This window comes from Mus pahari, chromosome 2 (genome assembly GCF_900095145.1).
Source record: "Mus pahari chromosome 2, PAHARI_EIJ_v1.1, whole genome shotgun sequence".
In the NCBI taxonomy this organism is placed as follows: domain Eukaryota; kingdom Metazoa; phylum Chordata; class Mammalia; order Rodentia; family Muridae; genus Mus; species Mus pahari.
This window is the reverse complement of record NC_034591.1, coordinates 61,692,333-61,716,680: the sequence shown is the minus strand read 5'-3', so window position 1 is coordinate 61,716,680 and position 24,348 is coordinate 61,692,333. Positions and strand designations below refer to the sequence as shown.

Genomic DNA, 24,348 nt, shown 5'->3' with positions numbered 1-24,348 from the left:
TTCCTTTTTCTTTTTCTTTTTCTTTTTCTTTTTCTTTCTTCCTTCCTTCCTTCCTTCCTTCCTTCCTTCCTTTCTTTCTTTCAAGATTTAATTTTTAATTATTTATTATAGGAGTATACTGTAGCTGTCTGCAAACACTCCAGAAGAGAGAGTCAGATCTCATGATCTGATGGTTGTGAGCCACCATGTGGTTGCTGGGGATTGAACTCAGGACCTTCAGAAGAGCAGTCAGTGCTCTTAACCACTGAGCCATCTCTCCAGCCCCCCCGCTGTTCTTTCGAACCAGTCCTTCCAGGAAAACTTTACTGTGCCATTGAGTAAAAACTCTGTGGGGAAATAGAAAGCTGCTTCCCAATCTACACCACCCTGCAACCCTTCACAAATACCTTTTAAGAATCTCCCAACGCTCTGCTCCTAAAGACATTTAAGACTAGATCATAGTTGTCTTTTTTTCAACTCCCTCCTTTCAGACCTTTCTAAAAGGCCCACTTCTTCTGATTCTCTCCGGGCAAACCCATTTCTCAAAACTGTACCTCAGTGTTGTACCCTGCTTAGACAAGCGAAGCACATCATCATTGTGCTTTTTTTTTATTTTAGGGGTGTGTGTATGTGTGTGTGTGTGTGTATGTGTATGTGTGTGTATGTGTATGTGTGTGTGTGTGTGTGTGTATACGTGCCGCGCGCATGCATATTGTGTGTGCAGGAACCCATAGCGATCAGAAGAGATATAAAATCCTATAGAACTGGTGTTAGAGATGGTTGTGAGCGGCCTCGTGAGTTCTGGGGACCAAACTCAGGTCCCTGCAAGAGCTGTAAGCAATCCTCACAGCTGCGGAACCGTCTCTCCATCCCCATTCACTCTTGTTTTTAAAGCATTTTCCTAGAGTGAAAGAAAGCCATTCCAGCTTTCTTACTTTCACATTCAGATGCATTTTGAAAATAAACACCACAACTGTCAGCACGATGCTAGGAAATTGTTAACATCCCTCACCTCCACTTCTAACCAGCCAACACGTCCTATGACACACTTCCCCAGCAACCGAAATATGAGCCATTGTTATTTCTTTCCTGAACTATTTACTCTGGCCAGCCTCTGCTCTCTACCTCCTCTTCCTTGATTCAGACACTGAGGCTAAGAACGTACATCTAAACAAATGGCTTCCGCGTACAGAATTATTGCTGGTTCTGATTTACAGAGTAGGATGTTCTGACCCACAAGCCAGTCCCCGAGGCCAGCTCTAGCCCACACTGTTGAGTGTCTCTCCCCTTCACCCTACTGACCTCAGCCTAGCCCACCACACCATACTGCACAACAGTTCTTGGGCAGATGCCACACTGCCAGCGTGTGCTTATCCAGCTGTGCCTGCCCAGGCCTGAAGTAGCGTCTGCATCCAACCGACTTGTCTCCAGTCCCAGCATGCCCCACCTACAACCTGCTTCAAGGATTCTCCTTTCCAGTTCTGCTCAGGCCATGAATCTCCTCGTGTGTCGCAGCCTCCTGCCTAGCCCTCTCCAACTGTCCCTCGTCTGATAGCAGATAGAGCTTGTTCCCACTCTTGGACACTCTGGTCAAGCCCCACTCTAGTCTACATCATAGACACCTCCTCCAATAATCCAATTTTCCTTTTACCTGTTCTGTCTCCTAGTGTCTCTTACCAGATGGAAACTGTGTCCTGCGCCTTACTAAGGTACTTCCTCTTCTTTCCTCCTAACAGGTAGCAGTGAAGCCGGATGTGCAGGGCTTTCTATTTTCCTGTTTGCCACTGTGTCTCCAACACGCAGATCAGAGCAGGGTCCAGTCTACCAGAGTTCAGTGCGTTTCTGTTGAATGAATCGTTACAATGCCAGGGCGAACGTAAAAATCACCTTTTCCATACATATCCTGCCAACACACTTCCCACACGCCCTCTGCCCTCTTTCTCTAACAAGTGGCCTTTCATATGAGTGCAGCGATTGGCCACAGACATAGCAGGACCATAGAAATCTATGGAATCCGTCTGAAAAAGGCTCTCTGACTCAGGGAGTTCAGGGTCTCATCCCCTTTCCACCAAGCCGAGCAGCTTTAAAAGTAAACAACAAAAACTAAGTACTTCAAACACCTAGGACTACAGGGTTCGGGCCTTCCTTTTACTTTATTATACTGGAATTCCAAACAAGGAGGGAAGAAAGGGAATTTACAAAAGAAAAGGGAGGGAGGAAGGAGGACCGGAAATCAGTAAGAAAGAAAATGAAGTGGGGGTGGGGGTGGAGGAAGAAAAAGAACGCTAAGTTTGCCGGGCCCAGAGGTTAGTTAGAATGAGAATACTCCAGCCTTGTAAACCACCCTCTCCTGAGGAAAGTGGAGCACAAACAGCCGACAGGTCAGCCCTTTTATCTCAGCGGGCACTTCCTCAACCACTTGTTCTCTGCTTTTTTGTTGTCTTTGAAGCCACGGGTTCAACAGTTAAGCTGCTTTGCAGAAAACTCCTTTCCTTCCTGGCCTGGTTGGAAGGCCGTTCTTATTGAGATGAGGAAATCAAGAAAGCTTTCTGCCTCACAGCCTACCCATCTTTATAATCATGATAATACGCGAAAGTCCTATCACTAACATTGAAAAGTGTTTACCTGGTATTCCCTGATTTTTGTAAACAAATTTCAATGGCTGGAATACCTAGAGTGCTAAAGAGCAGCTGCAGTTACCAACCTTGATCACTAGGTGGCTCTCAGACTGTATGGCCTGGTTTGGGGAGTAATGGGGGACTCTGAAGCTCAGGGATAGATTTAGAAAGTTGTACATTGGTTTTTTACCAGCAGTTGTTATTGTCTTTATTTGCAAATGTGTATGCATAGGTGTGTCTATAGAATAGTAACTTTGAAACTGTATATAGAATATATGTAATTTATAGTATGTATAGTAGTAACTTTATAATAGCATTTGAAATATATATAAAATGCATCTGTAATAGTATATAAAATGTGTTTATAATATATAGTATATATAACAATAACTTATAAATTTGTGATCATTTGAATGAGATGTCCCTCAGAAGTCTCAGACATTTGAATACAGGCTCCTTAGTGGGTGGCTCTGTGGGACGAATTATCAGTGCAGCCCGAGGAAGGATGTCACCAGAGCAGACTTGAGACTAGTAAGGATTCGCACCAGTTCAAGTTCACTCTCTGCTTCCCGTTTGGTGTCCCAGATGGGAGCTCTCAGCCACTGCCCCAGCTAGCCACTAGCTGCCACGGTGGACTCCAACCTTTAGCTCCAAAATAAAACCGCTTCTTCTGTAAGCTGCCTTACTCACACCACAGCCAAAGAAAGGCAACGAAGATAAAATTTAAAGGTATCTGTTAGAACTGTTTGATTAAAAACTTCTTCAGATCAAAAATTGAAAGAAATTCAACCTATGCTCAAATGAAAGGTCTCACACTTCTAAGTCTTTTTCAATTTGGGAGTTGGGGGACTGGTTTTGGTTCTTCAGACAGGGTTTCCCCGTCTAGCCTTGGCTGTCCTAGAAATCACTGTGTAGGCAAGGCTGGCCCAGAACTCAGGGTTCTACCTGCCTCTGTCTCCCAGGTGCTGGAAGTACATCTTTGACAAGACAGAACAATAAGATTTTAAAAACCATGGGACCTTTAACTTTGAAAACAAGGGTGGCTTATGCCAATTTTCTTCCTGGCTCTCTGTAGAAGTGAATTCCCTAGAGATTCCAGCCTAGACTGGCAACACATTCTAGAAGTAAACTCTACTAACCTGGGAGAAATAGTTGGCAGTTTATTTTAGCCCTCTCACCTCCCATGCTTGCTAAACTAAAAATCAACTTTAAACCAGAATCAATTTGCCATTCTCCTTTCCTCTCCCAAGATCTAACTAGTAAACTTTTGACAATGACCAAGATCTCACTGTGTTCCTAGGGGGTTGTGTTTAGCACTTGCCTCGGCCTGCCCTTATTAAATTTTTAACATGCCTGGGTTCACTAAGACATCTGCTCTCTTCCTTTTCCTCCCACTCACTACCTGCTTGGGTGTTACTAAAAGCCACACGTTAATTCTTCAGGTTGGCATTGCTGTCTTCTCAGGCTGTCATGCAAACAAGACAGGGAAGGAAAGCAGGGTTTCTCACAAGACGGACACAAGTATTATTACCACAAGGAATCTGAACCATTGCTTCTTCACAGTACTGACTTGCCCACTCTCACACTCCGATGAGGCAGAAATGAACTGAAATATTAAAGTGGTTGTGCAGCGATGTTTTTTAACTTTGTTGTGAGATCTGATAAGAATGGGGATAAGAAGGTATTTAGGTAAAGGCTCCTCTCTAAATACACACTTGGGTGTGAGGCAGAACTCCAAGCTAATTCCCACACAGTGCCTGCCCACTCCCCTTCCAGCAGTCTCAGCATCAGCTCACCTCCCTTTTGTAGCTTCTTATACTCATTTTCCAACCTCTTTCATATAACGCAGGCTAAGCAAGCAACACCGGCTCACAGCTTCTCCACTCCCTTTTGCTCCTAGGAAAACCAGAATGCTTTAGAGAACTTTAATACCTCAGAGATATACAGGGAGCTGACAGTATAACTAAACACAGAAATACAGTATATCCTGGAAGCATCAACATAGTAGGTACTATTTCCCGAATGCTTCTTAATGTAGGTGGATTGAATGGTTTCTCTTCATTTCTCTTTTATTTTTAGCTTTGTCTGTTCTCATCTTGAGCTGAGTTTCAGTCCAATATCCTGTTTAACCTAGAGACTAATTTTAATCAGTGTCCTTCTTTGTTTTGGCAGACTTCACCACTGATCATCTCAAACCTTCTTTACAAATACACCTGATCATACATATGAAGTACCTGTATCTTCAAGTCACATACTGATTACAGGAGCTTCCATGCCCATATTTCATCATATTTTCTTTGTCTTATCTATGACCAATATCATTGCCACCTTTCTTAGCTTCTTTTTCTTTTCCTCCTTCTCTTTCTCCTCTCCCCCCTCCTTTTTTCTGTTACTGTAACAAAATACCCAAGATTGAGTGATTTGTGAAGAAGAGGGGTTGATTTAGGTTCTGGAGCCGGAGAAGTCAAAAGCATAGAGTGAGTATCTTAGCAAAAGGCATCTGCAAGGGGCCTTTTGATTGCACCACAACAGGACAAGACAGAGCTAGGGTAAAAACTTGAACATCTTCTTCATTGTATAAAGCCTTCATAAGACCTACCCTGGTGATGGCATCTAATCCAAGTTGTTTCCCAAAGGCCTGATCCCCAAGTATATGAACCTGGGATTAAATTCTCAATACATAAAGCTTGGGGGGGGGGCACATTCATCTCATAGCATCACCACCCCCCTCATTTTGTACAGGAGCAAAGCTGAGACTAAGGAAACATGTGGTTTGTGTAATATCAAACAAGTGATTAGGTAAACCTCCCAAGATGCCTAAGAGAATCGTCAAATTGTCACTATCGCAGAACAGACCCGGTTCTGATAGGAAGACTCAGGTACCTGAACAATTTGAGTGTCTCCCTCCTAGCAAAATGGTGTGGCTTGAGAGAAAAACATCTGGGGTGAAGAGAATGGCCACAGGCTTCCTCGGTATATGCTAATCAATCGGTGACTTGTAAAGTTAGCCAAACCTTAATGGAAGTTCCTCTCAGTGGGATTAAACCTGCTTAGAAGGCACAAGGACAAGCAGGATAAACAATGGGAGTCACCCAATGTAGCAATTCAAGTGTAGAACACTTAACCATAGTGCAAGAGCCCTTTAAAAATAAGACGTTCTTCATACAATGAATAAGAGTGAATCATACACTTGGAGAAGAAATCAACATGGAACCACGTGACTAAATCTCTCACCTGCATTTTGATCCAAAGACCTCAAATGCCAAGAAGTTCATTCCAGGTGACTCCGTTTTATAAAACACAAAATTAGGAAAAGGTATTTGATTGGACTTCACATGATGCTACAGGTTACTTTGACTGCGTAGGGATGGAGGAGTGAGCCAAAGGGATGACCCTGACATCTTTGCTTCTGAAAACCCTGAGTTAGGGTCGCTAGCCAAAGGGTCCTACAGAACTGAGTTCAATCCTGGTTCTACAACTGAGTGACTTTAACAAGTGACTTCCCCTGTCAGTGCCTGGATTTTTCCATCTATAAAATGGACTAATAACACACTGCTCAAAGGGTTGGTGTGAGAAGAAACATAATATATGTAAAGTGCCCAGGAGCATGCGTAGGTGCTGTAATAAACGGTAACTATTATTATCCCCACCCCTGTGCCTGATAGTAAACCAGGATCAGAAGGGAGATAGGTAAGCACACGGCTGAGAAGGGAAGGGGAGGACCAGACCAGGCTATGATCAAAGATGTACAGAATCCACTCCAACGCTGCACAGCTATGAGCTAGGTTTCCTTCCCACAGCCCACACAACCTCCTAAATCTTGCTTCTGCGAGTGTGGGCCGGCCCCTTGTAACTAGCAAAGCTGTTCTGGTCCCATCTACTTGAGCTCTTGTTAGGAGACCTGACACTGATCTGATAAGTTAATTTGTACTAATGCTCTCAGTGTGGTTACTAGTCGCCTTATGGGCCACCCTTCTAGGGAATCTAAGTAGGGTTTTAACCAGAGCTTTTTGGATGTACAAGGCCTTGACCTAAGCTGGGTGTAATTGAACCTTATCCTGGGTCAGAAAGGAACCAGTCAGGGAAAATAGGAGACACTATAACCAAAGCAGTGTGAAGTCCAGGGTTACAGGAATAAGCAAGAGTTCAAGGAGAGCCCCAGCTGCAGAGACTACAGCTGAGTTAAGAAGAAACCAGACAACTTCAGCTAGGGAGGAGCAGGGTCCGAGGGGAGGCCCTCAGATCAGAGGCCTCGGATGCTAGGGAAGCAGAGTGGAGAAGGAGTTTTCAGTTGTCACTTAGAGTTGTTAAGTAATGTCTTGGGACATCCACACAGAGGATGATGCTTAGCAACAAGTGCCAACAGTTGACACATGTGCAGTGGAGGGGCATCTTGGTAACATATCCTGCTAAAGAGGAAAAGCCAGACCCCAGAGACTAACGAAATTCTGGAAAAGGACACGCTTATCTACGCTGACAGATGCCTGGGGCCAGAAGTGCGATTGTTCAAAGCGGCACAGGGAAAGATTTCTAAGTAATGGGAGCAGTTTGTATCTGGGTTGAAGTGGCCGTAATGAGGGCATATGCATTTGTCAGAGCCCACTGAACTGTATACTCAGAATGGGTGCAGTTTATCCCGTGTCCGTCCTCAATAAAGTTAATTTTATTTTTTATTTTTACTTTTATTTTATTTTATTTTTGAGACAGGGTTTCTCTGTATAGCCTGGGCTGTCCTGGAACTCACATTGTAGACCAGGCTGGCCTCGAACTCAGAAATCCGCCTGCCTCTGCCTCCCGGGTGCTGGGATTAAAGGCGTAAGGCATGCGCCACCACTCCCGGCTAAAGTTAATTTAAAAAAAAAAAAAAAAAAAGAATGATATGTTAGTCATAAAGGTTGTTGAGCTCAGGAGTTATAAGAGGCCCTCGGGAGAACATCACAAGCCCCAGACCCCATTGTTCCTCTAGAAAATTAACATTCGCTCAGGGAGGTAAGGAAGGGCTTTCTCCCATCTGATTGTCTTTCCTGATTTTTGAGATGGGGTTGATTAATCTCATTTTATAGTTAAGGAAACCAAAGCACAGACAATCAAGGGAACTGGCCTAAGTTTTCTGACTCAGAGTCCTGATGCCTTTCCATTGGCCAGTAAAGGCCCTGGAAGTAGCTCAGAGATAATGCTGCTTCAGTGAAACCGAAGCCCAGAGAGTGTAAATATCACCGCGGGGTCATACTGCTAGCTAAAGACAGAGTCCAAAATTGAAAGTACCTCCTGTGTGCAACGCGCATCAGAAAGAAATGTCACACTGAGGTCATCTTGAATGAAGGTAAAGGACTCAGGGGCCATATGGATGCAGCTTTGGGGACAAAAGGATCTAGTTCAGCTTCTGGATGGGATGAAGAGATGCCATCAGGCAGGAACCTGGGGAACTGAAGCAGCGATCATAAAGGTACACTGCCTCCTGGCTGGCATCCCAAGGTTTACTCAGTGTGCTTTCTGATACTCCCTAGGACCACCTGCCCAGGAATGGCACTGCCCACAGTGCACTGGGTCCTCCCACAGTAGCCTTTAATCTAGGCAATACCTTCACAGACTTGCCCACAGGCCAATCTGACAGAGGCAATACTTCAACTGAGTTTTCCTGTTCCCAGATAACTAGAGCTTGTGTCAAGTTGACAAAACAAAACAAAACAAAACAAAAAAAACAAACAATGCACACCAGTATAGAAAGTTTACCCTAAAACAAAAGTGAGGCTCCTTTCCAGAGCTCAACACTCCAGCTTCCATTACATGACATAATTCCCTCATCTCCTTGAGTCCCAAGGGTCTTCTAACTTTAACAAACCCCACAAACCAGCACATGCATTACCTCATCAGAGTCTGGCTTATTTCCTAGCAGTGATTGTTCAATACTGCTCCATCCCCCCTTCTGTTGGCTTTGTACCCTTCATCCATTCCTCCCTGCTGAAATCACACCGCTCCGCCTGGAGAGCAGGCATGGGCCTTCTCCTTGCCAGATGCCGAAGAACATCAGGAAAAGATATCCCTAGTGCAAAGTGGTGTGTGTCCTCTGTGCCCTAACGCTGCCCACAGTTTAAATGCATATCTGTGTAGAGGAGTGGAGAGGCAGACAGACAGACAGAGAGACAGACAGGGAAAGTATAAAATTGTATGGAGACATGGAGAGAATTTTGAGAGGAACTACAAAAAATAGTAGATGATGATTAACTTAGAGCATTTTACAGAGTGGGGAAAGAAGAGTTCTATTCAACATTTAGTTCTTTCCATTGAACATGGTTTTTCCAATGACTATTATATATTACATTTACTTATTTATGTCAACAACAGTAGGGTAGGCCAAGAAATTAGGGATTATATTTATCTACCAATACTTGTATTTTTTTTAAAAAAAATGGGAAATAAGAAGAAGCATTAATTCTAATAGTATCTACGATCTGATCTGCCACTTCCCTTCCAGTACAATGACCAAAATATGCAACTATTTAAATGGTAAAAAGATATGCGTGAGTCACAATGGGATGAAGCCAGAAAAGGATGAAAAAGAGGGGCCCCAGGGACTGGAGCCATGAGAGGTTGCATAGCTCGCACTGTCAGCCTGTTTTCGCCTCTTTGGGGTTCCGCCCTGCTTACCTTATAGTCATCTGTGTGCTGACTTCAGCTCCCCCTACCCCTAGCCCTCTTCAGACAAGTTGTTTGTTTAGGATAAGTACTTTACTGTCTCTGAGCTTAAAACACATACATAGTGAAGGCTGAACAGACATCTATTAAGTAGGATGGGAAGCAGTCCCCAAAAGACAGCCCAGAGCTACCACCTCTTCACTAATACTGTACTGGAAATGCTCCCCAGATACCTGTGTCTGCTCTGTGGGTATACAGCAAAGTTCAAACTCCTCCTCCTGTTTACCAAAACCTTCCCGGTTCTGGTCCACACCTGTCTTTCTGCTCTGTACCCCAGCAGTCAAACTGGTCCATGTACCACTCCCTGAGCACACCTTGAGGCTCCCTGCCTGCAGGCCTTTCTCAATCTCAATCTTTCTCTTCCACTAAACACCCTGGTCCCGCCAGCTTCTCCCTGAGGACTCCTCCCGACTTTGCTAAGGATTGTACCAATTTGCATGGTTGTCATCGAAGCCGAAAAGGATGAAGGAGTGTCTCCCACTCCTAGATTTCCAAGTGAGCATGACAAGTCCACAAAAAAGAAATAGAGTAAAACGGAGATCTCTTTAGTCAAGCCGAATTCGATTGAAAGCTGGATCAAAACTGGGTTGGGTTTAGGATACATTTAAGAATGTCTGTCTAGTCAATTCCTAGCAACACCCACTAGGCGGCGCCTTCAGTCTCATTTCGACCAAGACGCCTCCAGGATTTAAAGTTTATTACCTGTCTAACAAGTTTCCTTCCTGTCCTCCTGTCCCTTTAAGAAGGTAAACCAGGTGAGGCTGAGGCCCCGCCCTCATCTGGCCCCGCCCTCCGCCCCCGCCTAGCCGGCCTGGATCGCCCAGTCCCTCGCGACCTGGCCCAGCCGTAGGGGCCGTGGTCCCAGGTCCCGGCCGGCGCCATGGAGCGGCGCTGGCCCCTGGGGCTCGCATTGCTGCTGCTGCTGCTCTGCGCCCCGCTGCCCCCGGGGGCGCGCGCCGAGGAAGGTACCGACCCCCCGCCCTCTCCCTTTCCCGGCTGACGGGCAGCAGCCTGCAAGAGCCGGCATTCCTGAGGAGGCCCTCTTCCCCGCGCCCCACTACTTCTCCCTGGCTTCTCCCCAGTAGCGGGGAGATCGATTGGCCAGGCCAATCTTTGGTCTTTAACCCCAGACTCCTGCCCACGGGATCAGTCACCCCTACCCTGTTGGCTAGCACTGTTTGCTGCGGGTGGAGAGGGAGTTCCTGACCACAGCCAGGAAGCTGCATTCCCACTGCAGCATCATGGGACCCTCCATATGCCCACCCCTGACTTTGCAGCACTCAGAAGTTTGAGGCGGAAAGCCTCCTTCTCCCAGCCTAACCGGAGCACAAATAATCTTCCAGTGATGGAAGGGTTAGAACTTTTGGGATTGCTAGGTGTAGGGGTCCAACCTTCTACCTAAAGTTTTGCACACCCTCTGACCATGCCCCTCCCACTTCCCAAAATCATAGCTTCGCCTAACGCCCCACCTCCTCTACCCTCACCTACCAAAGAAGGCCACTGACAACTGGAGTCAAAATCCAGCAGGACCCCCCTGCCAGGGTCCCACTCAGGACTACAAAGGCTTAGCTTCCCTGACGTCCGCCCACGGCATCCTTGCAGATGTTCTCCAGGGCTCCGTTGGTGCCATGTCTGGCTTGCTCTTCCAACGCTTGCTGTCCTGACTCTGGTTCAGGCACCAGTCCCCCAGCCCTTGCCCCACTCTGCCTTTCTCCTCTGCCTCAGGATGTCACACTGTTAGGAAGACGTTTTGGGGCAGCCTCGGACTGGGGAGTCCCAGAATACCCGGTGTAAGGAGTTGGGTACCTCCACCCCAGGGATGACATCGTTCTTTTCTCTCCCATTCAGTCACTCTAATGGATACAAGCACGGCACAAGGAGAGCTGGGCTGGCTTCTGGATCCCCCAGAGACTGGGGTAAGTGTCTGAAGGACCTGGGAAAGTTCAAGTTTGAAGGCCAGTGGGAAACCGGGTGGAGAGGTGGGTGGAGGAACAGAAAAGAGCAGGAAAAACTGGAAGTGTCTCCTCAAAGAGGGGGAGGGGAGCTGAGTCAGAGGCTCCTGAATGGTACTCCTGGGGAGCTGGGGGGTGCCAAACTCCACTCAGCGGGGACTATGGCTACTCCCTCACCCTCCTACCATGGCGGGGAAGGGATGAGCTCTAGACTCCCAGGGAGAGCATGCCTATGCTAAGGAAGGCTGGAGGAGAGCTGAGACACCTGGAAACCATGCCCCAGTCTCAGCTCTGTTCCTTACAGTGGAGTTATGTGGATGGGTTTCAGAACATTAGAGAACTCCATAAAAGGGTAAGTGATGGATGGACTTTTTTCTTTCTGAAGAAGAGAGCCAAAACTTTCATCAAAGTCTTCAAAGGTATTTTGACTCCCTCAAACTTAAAAGCTGCTCCCCTCCATGGCTCCTGCACACTCTCCATCCCTCCCAGGCAGGCTCCACAAACACCGTAGATTCCAGCTGTCTGAGAGAGAGAGAGAGAGAGAGAGAGAGAGAGAGAGAGAGAACCCAGCTCCAAGTCCCTAACCTCCTTAGGTGTGGTGTCACTGAGACCCAGTAAGCAGAGGTGGACAGTTAGTGTGTCCTACAGACTGTATTCAGACCCAAAGTCCAGAGAAACCCTTGCTGCAACGCACTAGAGCTGTTCTGAGAACCCCAGAATGGTACCTCTAGGGTTGGAGACTTACTACTGGTCCTGGGCTTCCTTACTCCAATACCCAAGACATGTGCTGCTGCTGTTTCTGGGTGTAGGGTTATTGCCTTCTTTCTCTCTTGGACTGGAGGGTCAAGGCTCCCCTTTGAGCTCTTCCACAGAGTGGCCTATAATTAGAGTTAATAGACTAAACCATAATGTATCCTCCAGGAGGGGCCATTTGGAAAATCCCAGATTAGGCCAGCTTTAATAGGTGCCTCATCTCATAAACCAGCTAATCACCCACAAGGAAGGCAGCAGGACCATCTGCTGGCTCCCACTGGCTCTTCCTTAAGCTCCACCAGCCCCACCCACATAGCTCATCCCTAACTGAGCCCCAATGGAAGCAAGGCTCTTTTCCTGTCCGATGCTAGAAGGGTAGTGCACCCCCCTGCAACTCTACTCCCAGTCTCTTTCATGTCCCTTCCCTCTTCTAAAACAGATTTAAGTCCTTGGAGCCAAGCTCCCAGAATACACCCATATGCTGGAATAACAACCAGCAGCTCCTGAGTGTCAAGTGAAAGGACCTTCAGTGCTGTGTCTGGCCCCAGAGTTATCCCCATCTGTCACTGCTGGAGCTGGAAGAGGCAGTCACAGCTGGGAGCATGTTTCCCTCGGCTCCAGCTGCATGCAGCCTTGGCAGGCTAGCTAGTGCTCTGCCGCACAGTACCACAACCACCCTGTCCACCTGCCTGGGCCCTATGACTGCCTCTTAGGCTTCCAGCAACGTTTCCCCTCAGTAGGCTCCAGGTGTCCCTTCATTCCAGCTTTGTGGCCTTTGGACACCCCTCTTGATCTTTGAACTCTATGACATAATACAGAATTATGTGCATCAAAATGGCCCCACCCTACCAATTCTTAATTAGTGATACTTTTTTTTAAAAAAGTCATGAGGGCCCACTCACTGGAGTGGAATAAAATCTCAGAATGAACTTTCCTAGGGCCTCAGTCTCTTCTCCATCAAGTAATGGGATGACATCCCAAATATAGTAAACTATTTTGCGAAATCTCTGGGCTTTCATAACTATATCTGGCCAAGGAAACACTTAAGAGAAAGATGAAGTACGGTATCTGTTCCACCAACAGATAATCAGGACATCGACAGTAATTAAAACCTGGAATGATGACAAGAAACCCAGGCCAATGGAACAGAGTAGAAAGTCCAAACACAGAACCCACATGTCCGATACTCTCATGTGGATGACCATGGAATTTCAGGTCAATGTGAGAAGTATTGCTGGGGACAGAAGTACTTCCTACCCTCCCCCTAAGCGAGGCTGTGAACAGATGACAACAGATGATGAATGAACAGGAGAAACACTTTTAATTACCTTCATTCACACAGGATGAAGTCCAGGAAAGTTCAGAGGGTTGAAGCTTGTGTATTACCCTGAGCTTTAGAGGGGGGGGGGGAGGTGGTGACAGGCCCAAGTGTGAAATGAACAAAGGCTGTCCTGCTGTGCCAGGTTTAAAAGTCTCTGGGGTTAAAAACATTTTCAGTGAGCAGCCTTCTTCCTGGCAGTGTTAGCTCACTAATTTAAATCCCTCCCAAAGTTTCTTTTACCAGAGGGCAGCTTGTATGAGCTAATCGTGTCTCTATAGTTTTTTCCTAGTGATCATCTCAAACAATGCCACATAAATATATTGGGGGTGTCCACTGACCCCCAAAAGAACTGATTGGTCACCATAATGCCAACTGGATGTCTGTAAGTTTTGTGACAGAATGAAAGGGAGAACTCCTCTCCTTATTCTATGAGCACATACAAAAAATAAATTCTAGTAAGAATAAAGAAAAAAAAAAAGAACCTTCAAAAATTTCAAACCAAAGGATAAAAAGAATTTTATGATCTCAGCCAAAACACACAGCCCAAAACTCATGATGTTATGCAAAAAAATAAAAATGTGTTTTCACGTAAAAGATGCCACTAGCAAAAATGTGGCATGGCTGAAAATATTTGAAGCATGCTTATCAAGCAAATAATTACTATTTATATATTTTAAAAACTCACCCAAGTGAATAATATTAGTCAATAAGCATATAACCGATGAAGAAAAAAGAAACATATAGCATCTCCCTTCAAAGAAATGTGACTTGGGAGGGCAACGGGGCTGCCTTGGCCGTGGAACTGGCAAAATACAAAATGAACATTAATAGCTCTTCTGATGAGCATTTTAGAAAATGAACTCTCACACTTGTTTCAGAAGTGTAAGCTGATAAAACCTTTAGAGTCCAATTTAGCAACATCTTATAAAATTTGAGATCTATCTATTGATTCAGCAATTCTATGGAAATCTTACATTCATCAGTGTGCTTTCCTAAAATAAAATGAAAGGGGGGGGGGGAAGCTAGAAACTAATTAGCCAACAATAAGTGAATGGGTAACTGATTATGGTGCACCATATGCTCAGATGCTGTTGATACACTGCAACAAGAGATGGGTCTGAATGTATCCTCTAGGCCTAGTTCCAGGGCACTATTTGTTACAACAAAGGAGGCTACAGAATAACCCTTGTATGATATTTATTCTAACAAGGCAGAACATTAAAATAAAATATTGGAATATTTCTCAGAAGGCTTTGAAAGTGATCTAGACAGCTTTATTTCAAACCATTAAGAATGGCTACCTCTCAGAATAAAGGTGGAAGGATGGGGAGACCTAACTTTTGTCAGTTGATTCCTGAACCTGCTAGGTGCGAAGTTTAAGAGCATACATTCTGTACCTGGAGTACACCTGGCTTTGTACGCTAACTCTGGCTCAGAGACTGGGCAAGCCACTCCATACCGGCTCTATATCTGTGGTCTGTGGCAAGTTACGGTAATGCTAGCCATTATGATTACTAGATTTAAAAATTCTTTCAATGTGAAAAAAAAAAATTCAAGGGGTAGACTAGATGGTACCTGGGAGCCCCACTAACTGATGGGACTTTGGTGGTGGCTATAAGTAGAAAGAATATTGGAGAGGGTAAGATCCCCGTGTAAACAGTTCTTTGCTGGTCCCTGTCCTCCAAGGGCAGAGGCTTTACTATTTGAAAAAATAAGGCTCTAAACAAACCAGGAGATGGCTTTTGAATGAGCTTTGCCTTAGTGGGTACCTGACAGTTCTGCTGACTAAGTAGCTCAAAATTCCTACCTATACTCTTGTATTTGAAGCAGATGAAACTCAGGGACCAACCAGGGCTACCTAGGATCTTAAGGGGTTGCTATCTTATCTGCCCCAAGTCCAAATAACGCCCCAGTTCTGGGGCTTGAAGGTCCGGTGTGGTCCATTAACCTGGGAGCTCTGACTCCAGCTCCCTCTTCATCAGCTCTGGTCACTGAGTCTGATTCTCTTCTTGCAGTGGAGTGAGGTGCAACAAATGCTGAACGGGACTCCCCTGTACATGTACCAAGACTGCCCAATACAGGAAAGTGGGGACCCTGAACACTGGCTTCGCTCCAATTGGATCTACCGCGGAGAGGAAGCTTCACGGGTCTACGTCGAGCTGCAGTTCACCGTGCGGGACTGTAAGAGTTTCCCAGGGGGAACTGGGCCTCTGGGATGCAAAGAGACCTTCAATCTTTTCTACATGGAGAGTGACCAGGATGTGGGCATTCAGCTCCGACGGCCATTGTTCCAAAAGGTGCTGCCTCCCCTTCATACCACCCCTTCTCTGATACAGATCCTTACCTTGGTCCTCACCGCGATCCAGCTCAGCCAAGGAGAAACAGAGAAGAAGCTGGAAGCAAGTGCGAATGTAGAATAAGAAGGCAGGACCAGACACACTAGTCCAGAAAGGCTATACTGAGTACCACTGGCTGGGCCCTGGCTCTAAGAGCATCATTTAACCTAACCTCTCTGAACATTAGTTACCTCATCATATAATAACCTTATTACTTGCATCCATTGAAATCGCTCGATGCTATTGTTGAAAGGGGAAGGATAGTGTGGAGATTTTCAGACATTTCACTTCAGTGCCCATGATTTTCATATGTGACATGCCCCCAAGAGAATTGCTGGAACTACACAGGACAGTTCCTGGCTGCCAATCACCAGTCCCATGCCGTTCTTTCCTAGCATGGAAACATACTAGAATACAAACCAGCCTGGAGCTCTTTATTATAGGATGTGCTCTAATTTCTTTCCAAAGAGCGAAGGTTGTAAAGTTTGTTATTGGTAATAAATTAGTTATGACACACTCTGTAACTGATCACCTCATTGGCATCAGGCTTGGAAACACCTCCCAGTGATGGAAATTTTATGGCCCGTAGCTGAACTCATTCCACTGTCTGAGTTCCAATCCTAGCTCCATCATGTCATAGCTATGCTATCTGTTAGAAGAGCTGGTATGTTGTAGCCTTAGTTTCCTTTTCTGTAAGGTAAAATGGTAAGACATCTTGTCTCATAGGGTTATTGCATGAGCTGAAAAACATGTCTATAAAATGCTCACCTGGGGACCGCACACATCATGAGCTCTCCCATCATGGTTGTATAATTGGGTGTTCCTTACCCACAATACTTGGGGTCTGAAGTGTTTCAGATTTCAGGACTTGGAATATTTGTATAGACATATCTTAGGAATGGGACCTAATTATTTTTTTTTAAGATTTATTTATTTTATGTATATGAGTACATTGTCGCTATCTTGAGACACACCAGGAAAGGGTTGTGAGCCACCATGTGGTTGCTGTGAATTGAACTCAAAACCTCTGGAAGAGCAGCCAGTGCTTTTAACCACTGAGCCATCCTTCCAGCCCCTGGAACCTAGTTCTAATTATGAAATTCACTGAAGGAATTTTATACAATTTTTTTTTTTAGTTTGATTCTTTTTTTTTTTTTTTTTACTGTAATTAATCTCATGAGATCGTATATAGAGGTTCCCAGTGTTGCAGGCTATAGGTATTGTCAGGTTTGGGAACGCCTTATGGTTTAGATTTTTGGATTAGAGGTAGCCATCCTATATTAAATCAAGAGACGTTTATTATACCGGACGAAGCACGGCTCACCATCATTCCCTCTTCTCCCTAGGTAACAACTGTGGCGGCAGACCAGAGCTTCACCATCAGAGACCTGGCATCTGGCTCTGTAAAGCTGAATGTAGAACGTTGCTCGTTGGGTCACCTCACCCGCCGTGGCCTCTATTTAGCTTTCCACAACCCGGGTTCCTGTGTGGCGCTAGTATCTGTAAGGGTGTTCTACCAGCGCTGTGCCCAGACTGTGCATGGCTTGGCCCACTTCCCTGACACTCTCCCTGGACCTGGAGGATTGGTTGAAGTAGCTGGAACCTGCCTCTCCCATGCACAGATCAGCTTGGGGTCCTCAGGTACACCACGCATGCACTGCAGCCCTGATGGCGAGTGGCTGGTGCCCGTGGGTCAGTGCCAGTGCGAGCCTGGCTATGAAGAAAGCAATGGAAATGTGGGATGTACTGGTAAGAAACGGGGAAACGGGAACCCCGGGGACCACCTGGGTGGGTCTTCCAGGTCCCCAAACAAGGCTTCCATGATTTTTAACCTGAGTGGGATGTCTGTGGGGGTGGGGAACGGGGTTAAAGGTTTGGTTCGTCATGTGAAAACAAAACAAAAAACATGGTCCTGCCTTGTCTCTCCAGCCTGTCCTACTGGTTTCTATCGAATGGACATGCATACGCTCCATTGTCTCAAGTGCCCCCAACATAGCATAGCAGAGTCTGAGGGATCTACCATCTGTACCTGTGAGAATGGACATTATCGAGCCCCTGGGGAGGGCCCCCAGGTAGCATGCACACGTAAGTCCCGCAGTCAGGGCCTGGCGATCTGGTAACAGGTGCTAGACCCTCCTTGGGACCAGAATTTCCAGAGCTTACCAAGTAGTGGAGACCCAGGAAGTCAGACACTGACTATAGCCACTCCCTGCCCTCTGTCCTCTTTAGAATGCAGAGCTGTGTTACATTCTACTTCCTCTCATGAGGACTTTGGGAGACATAATTGGGATGATAGAAGCAGGGGTCAGTGGCTAGGGTGAGAGGAAATGGACACGTATTTGATAACTCCTCTTCTCTCACAGGTCCCCCATCGGCTCCCCAAAATCTGAGCTTCTCAGCATCAGGGACTCAACTCTCCCTGCGCTGGGAACCCCCCAGAGATACAGGGGGACGCCATGATATCACATACAGTGTGGAGTGCTTGCAGTGTCGAGGCATTGCACAGGATGGGGGTCCCTGCCAACCCTGTGGAAAAGGTGTGCACTTTTCCCCGGCGGCTTCCGGGCTCACCGCATCTACCGTGCAAGTGCAAGGTCTCGAGCCTTATGCCAACTACACATTTACCGTCAAATCCCAAAACAGAGTGTCAGGACTGGACAGTTCCAGCCCTAGCAGTGCCTCCCTCAGTATCAACATGGGGCATGCAGGTGAGGCATCCAAGACCACAGGGCTGAGTGATGGGTAGGGAGCAGCGGAGGTACAGCTGAAGTTATTCCTTCTTCCCTTCCCAACTCAACCTTGTCATTCTGGGTGTCCAGAGTCACTCTCTGGCCTGTCACTGAAGCTGGTGAAGAAAGAACCAAGGCAGCTGGAGTTGACTTGGGCAGGGTCCCGACCCCGAAATCCTGGAGGGAATCTGAGCTATGAGCTGCACGTGCTGAACCAGGTCAGAAAACACTTGTAGATACCACTCAGTGTTTGGTGGATAGCCTACTTTTCCTAACTTGGGGTATAGGATGGGGGGAAATATCCAAAACAGACTTTCTCAGGATAAACATAATCCTGCAAAGGATTCTGACCTAACTGTGACAGCCCACCCTGTCCAGGTCCTTCCATGTCTATCTTCTTTACCAAGCCTGGCTCAACACAGCCTCATTAATGCAAGTCCCACCCACAGGATGAAGAATGGCACCAGATGGTGTTGGAACCCAGGGTCTTGCTGACAAAACTTCAGCCAGATACCACATACATTGTCAGAGTACGAACACTGACCCCACTGGGACCTGGCCCTTTCTCCCCTGACCATGAGTTTCGGACAAGCCCACCAGGTAGGTTACCTATCTCTTGTCCCACTCGAACATACGCAATTGTTATCTCCTGGAGATAGTTCAGCTCCTATTTTTAAGTGACACCTTGCTCTTCTCTGTATTTATGCCTGTAATGTGCCCATTCAATAATCTCTGTTAAGGGACACATAGACCCAATATGTCCACTTAAAAACTGGCCGTGGGTGTACTTGGGATCCTACCTTTTAGCCATTATAACCTCTAATGGCTGTGAGCGCTCAGCCTTCTGAACTCTGACACCCAGTTTCCAGAAGCCTGACCGGAGGAGAGATCGTGGCCGTCATCTTTGGATTGCTGCTTGGAATAGCTCTGTTGATCGGGATTTATGTCTTCCGTTCAAGGTGCTGGCTCTGTCTTCCCCACCCATTTATCTAGGATTCCTTTGCCTTGTTAGAAGGCTGTACCCCCTAATGATCTTCCTGTACCCTAAAACCAAAGTTTAGACATGCCCCACACCCAGCTCTCATGTCTGTGGCAAATTCAGCCAGAGCTTATTGGACTACTGAGTTTCCCTGAGTCCCTGAAAAAGTTGCCCTACTTCCACAGGAGAGGCCAGAGACAGAGACAGCAGAGGCATCGTGAACGCACCACCAATGTCGATCGAGGTGAGCCAGGAGTGTGAATGAGTGGGGCGTGGGGGGAGAGATGTGTGTGTGTGTGTGTGTGTGTGTGTGTGTGTGTGTGTGTGTGTGTGTGTGTGACACCCAGGTCAGCTCTAGGAATGTGGGTGCAGTATATTGTCCCTAAGGATCTTCTGTTTTGCCACCTAATTAATTTTGGTTAATTAACTCTGCCCTGATAGCTATCAGCAGCTCTGATGCAATTATCTACTAGTTCTTGGTACCAGTGCAGTTACCCTGGGCTCTGGACCATGTTCTCCATCCTGGTGGCCAGGTCTACGGGCTAAGTAAGGCCAGGCAGGGAGAGGTTGAAGTCCTCTAAGACTTGCAGGCTTCCTGCCTGTCACCTCATTAGTTGTCTCTGCCAGAGGGAGCATTTGCTGTATATCTGAATAGCTGGCACTGAAGGACGGCTTCATCTGGGAGTGAATGAGCTGTAAGTGACTTGGACAGCATGGGGCCAGAAGCTGGGTCACAAGTCATAGGAAGATCGGATAACTCAGAGCAGGGAATTTACTGCAGGATCTGAATTCTGGCCACTGCTGGACCCTGAACAGTAGGACAGAAAAGCATAGAAAATAGACAAGAAAAAGGCTGGGGTCCACGTGGAGGCTTTATTGCTAAGAATAGATTTTTCTCTGCTTGAGCTAAAGCCAGGCTCACCTCAGAGCATAGAAGTACAGGGAATGGGCTCAGCTGTCTGCCCTTCTTCCTAGCCCTTGTGCTACAGTGGCTGAGCCCTCTTGTCCCCCCCAGAAGACAAGCTGTGGCTAAAACCCTATGTGGACCTCCAGGCCTATGAGGACCCTGCACAGGGAGCCTTAGACTTTGCCCAGGAACTGGACCCAGCCTGGCTGATTGTGGACACTGTCATAGGAGAAGGTAAGCCCTGCTGTGACCCCAACTAGTCCTCTCTGTGTGGTAGGTAGCACATGGCTGCTACCAGGTTCCTTTCTTCAAGCCTTGAGTCCCCACATGGGCCCATGCCTGCTCTGTCCTGTAACCTTGAATTTCTATGCCCTGGAGCAGCCTCTGCCTCCTACACACTTTGCTCTGTGGTTATGGGGTTTCCGATAAAGAATGTTAAGCACACCATCCCTACCCATAGAAGTGTCACCATGCCAAGGCGCAGGCTGTTCTCAGAGGATTCCCAAAGCAGGAGAGAGTCAGAGCCTCCCTGAGTGAGCATTCTACCCCATCAGGGGCCCAGTGTCCTTGGACTGCCTCAATCCCCTGGGTCACCAAGGAAAATAAATCTCAACAGAGAACAAAGCTTGGCAGTGTCCTTGTCAGTGGTGCAACTGAGCCAGCAAGAGCTGTGACCAGGGAGCTCACTCACAGGGAACAGGCAGGCCTCCTGTTCCTTGGGCACTAGCCCTGGACCAACTTATCCTTCATAAACACAGTACATAGTTACTGAATACTTACTTATTAACATGAGCCAAGGAGCATGCTAGCCATGGAAGACAGTACTGGTTAGGTTGCAGAGCTACATGCTGGGTCCAGAATGTCCCTTCTCTGGAAGGGCAACCTGAGCTCTGTCCTTCCTCAGATTTCCAATGAGGAGAAATTGGAGGACTGGAGGTGACACCACTTGATCATGGGATAGTCCAACTGCATCAAGCCACAACCTTATTTTCCTCTCATCTAGGGGAGTTTGGGGAAGTGTATCGGGGAGCCTTGAGACTCCCCAGCCAAGATTGCAAGACTGTGGCCATTAAGACCTTGAAAGACACATCCCCAGATGGCTACTGGTGGAATTTCCTTCGAGAGGCAACTATCATGGGCCAGTTCAACCACCCACACATTCTACGATTAGAAGGTGTCATCACAAAAAGTATGTGCAGTGGTCCCCAAGAACTGGAGTGGAACATGTGGGAAGGGTGGGAGTGATGGGCGAGGGGAATAGGCTGCCGATGGGGGAAACCCGGGTCTGAGTGTGATGCATGTGCTGTGTCTCAGGAAAGCCCATCATGATCGTCACAGAATTTATGGAAAATGGAGCCCTGGATGCCTTTTTGAAGGTGAGACCGGCACAGGGTCAGTTCAGGAGGGGTCACACGATGGAGCCTCATGTCTTGTAGGAGACTTCATCCTCTGATGTGTGCATTCCCCCTACTACAGGAACGGGAGGACCAGCTAGCTCCTGGTCAGCTAGTGGCTATGCTGCTGGGCATAGCATCAGGCATGAACTGCCTCAGCGGCCACAATTATGTCCATAGAGACCTGGCTGCCAGGAACATCTTGGTGAATCAGAACTTGTGCTGCAAGGTGTCTGACTTTGGCTTGACCCGCCTCCTGGATGACTTTGATGGCACCTATGAAACCCAGGTTAGAGCTCCATCACACTCATATGGACACTTCATTTGCTGACCCATGCACAAGTGTAAGATTCTCTTTCCAGTTTTGTACTGGTCCATACCCTGACATCACTCTCCTGTGCAATGCCTTCTTAGGGAGGAAAGATCCCCATCCGATGGACAGCCCCAGAAGCTATTGCCCATCGGATCTTCACCACAGCCAGTGATGTGTGGAGTTTTGGGATTGTAATGTGGGAGGTGTTGAGTTTTGGCGACAAACCCTATGGGGAGATGAGCAATCAAGAGGTAAACCTGAACTGTTTCCCCATGCCATCCCCGATACAACTCCTGTCTCTTCTAACCCCCACCGCCACCCCCACCCCCATGCCCAGTCTTTTCCTATGAGTATCTCAACTCCAACCTTTGGCACTATTTCCTGTGCTCCCTTCTCTGTTACTTCTTTGCTCTCCTGGCCAGGGCTGCTTACAGGTGACATCTCAATCATCCTGGATAAGTGGTTTTCTAGTAGATCTATCTAACTTCCTCCCTGGACATTTCTGTCTCTTGCTACAGGTAATGAAAAGCATTGAAGATGGGTACCGGTTGCCCCCTCCTGTAGACTGTCCTGCCCCTCTGTATGAACTCATGAAGAACTGCTGGGCTTATGATCGTGCCCGTCGACCCCACTTCCTCCAGCTGCAGGCACATCTGGAACAGTTGCTTACTGATCCCCATTCCCTAAGGACAATTGCCAACTTTGACCCTAGGTAAATATGTTCAAGAAGAATGGGAGTTCGGAGGTCAAATCTGGAAAAATAAGATGGACATTCCATCCTATCCACTGAGTGTTGGGCCCCGGGGAGCTCTGGACAGAATCCAGCATGAGACAGCACCGGGTCCATGCCTTGTGGGGAAGCTCAGGCTTATGGAGGTGGTAACTTGATGAAAGGTAAGAAGCAGAGAGCACATGATTCGAGGAGTCAGCCCTAGATTAACCATCTCTCACTGTATTCTTCCTAGAAACTTCAAAGTCACTCTTGCTTGTCAACACCACTATGTTAATGACTGGGACCCCACCTCTGGTGTGTTCCTGTGACCATCTAAAATTTGGGATATTTTCCTTCCCACACATATATATTCTCAAATGTGAAGGAAAGATTCACAGATGTCACACATCTTGGAGGACCTACTAGTACAAGTTCTTTGCTACAGCCTGAAACCTGCTCCTGAGAGCATAGGCAGCTAGATTAAGGTAGGGACAGGAAGGAGTCTGAGGAGGCCTCTGACTACATGGCCAGTCTGGCAGGGGCCGAGGAACGACTGATCAGACAGTACAGAACAATGGCAGCATCCAGGTCAGAGGCTGCACTCCTGAGAACGGGAGGGAGGCAGCCAAGGTCAGGACAAAGGACCAGCCCTGCTGAGAAAGGAGCACTTTGTGAGAACAAGAGATGGTGACCAGTTTCCCAAAACTGTTATTTGTTCAAAACCATGGCCAGAATGTAGAGAATGAAGTGGAAGGAGGGAGTCAAGCTGGGGAGCCAGGCGAGGCTGGACTTCAAGTGCTTTATCGGGTAAGGCAGCATGGTGTACTGGCCGGCGTATCAAACCCACCATATATAACCTTGTTTCTGGAAGAAACTGTTTTCCATGTTCCAACTTTTGAGACTATCTTTTGGAGCACAACTCCCTCTGACGCTGGAGACTGTGTGTGCTAATCTTTCTGGAATGCTGGATTTTTTTTTCCCCCAGCAGATTTACTTTGCTAATGGTTTTTGGCTCTGGCTGGCTTTCCTACAGGAACACTTATTGTACTGTGGTTATCAGAGTGTAAGAATAACAGTCAGGGTCGAATGGCAAGTGAGGGCTGCTCCTAGGTGGCCATCTTATGAGAAGGAAGCACCTTGCTGTAGGCCCTTTCTCTTGTCTTCTGATTTATCTCAGTCAAGAAGCATTCATGACTAAAGGGTTTACTTCACTAGGGATGGCCAGGGCAACCATACTCTCTCGATCTACCCATGGAACAGGTCAGTCTGCTGCCTGCCTACCGCTTTGAGCATACCAGGAAATCAGGCCAGGAAGTCAGTTCAGGTGACAGCCAGTTTATGTGCAGCCTAGATGAACTGCATGTAAGCATGGGACTCTGCGCTGGCTGCAGCGTGGTAGTCCAGGCCAACCAGCTCCTGTACTTCAGGGGTATACAAACAGGGTACCCTGTTTCCCACAGGGTGACCCTACGCCTTCCCAGCCTGAGTGGCTCTGATGGAATCCCTTATCGAAGTGTCTCTGAGTGGCTTGAATCTATACGCATGAAGCGCTACATCCTGCACTTCCGCTCGGCTGGTCTGGACACCATGGAGTGTGTGCTGGAGCTGACGGCTGAGTGAGAACTCCGGGACCAGGCAGCACCAGCACGGGCATGGGAG

The 24,348-nt window shown here is 47.2% G+C and overlaps 1 protein-coding gene across 4 annotated transcripts in view; it reads left to right on the top strand.

Annotated features, from left to right (window-relative positions):
* The first annotated feature begins 10,115 nt into the window (after positions 1-10,115).
* Positions 10,116-24,348, top strand: part of Epha1 (EPH receptor A1) — a 14,648-nt gene continuing 415 nt past the window's right edge. Inside the window, exons 1-17 of one of the 4 annotated variants that reach the window (XM_021189641.1) lie at positions 10,116-10,258; positions 11,142-11,209; positions 15,335-15,616; positions 17,002-17,404; positions 17,585-17,740; positions 18,019-18,363; positions 18,475-18,602; positions 18,834-18,984; positions 19,247-19,343; positions 19,549-19,607; positions 20,379-20,504; positions 21,274-21,459; positions 21,585-21,646; positions 21,747-21,953; positions 22,079-22,228; positions 22,496-22,689; positions 24,150-24,305. In XM_021189641.1, coding sequence (XP_021045300.1) covers positions 10,174-10,258; positions 11,142-11,209; positions 15,335-15,616; positions 17,002-17,404; positions 17,585-17,740; positions 18,019-18,363; positions 18,475-18,602; positions 18,834-18,984; positions 19,247-19,343; positions 19,549-19,607; positions 20,379-20,504; positions 21,274-21,459; positions 21,585-21,646; positions 21,747-21,953; positions 22,079-22,228; positions 22,496-22,689; positions 24,150-24,305 — 2,855 coding nt within the window. In that variant the 5' untranslated portion in view covers positions 10,116-10,173. Of the gene's footprint in view, positions 10,259-10,595; positions 10,647-11,141; positions 11,210-15,334; positions 15,617-17,001; positions 17,405-17,584; positions 17,741-18,018; positions 18,364-18,474; positions 18,603-18,833; positions 18,985-19,246; positions 19,344-19,548; positions 19,608-20,378; positions 20,505-21,273; positions 21,460-21,584; positions 21,647-21,746; positions 21,954-22,078; positions 22,229-22,495; positions 22,690-24,149; positions 24,306-24,348 lie in introns of those variants that run through there. The other 3 variants (XM_029534824.1, XM_029534823.1, XM_029534825.1) reach the window with 3 other exon arrangements.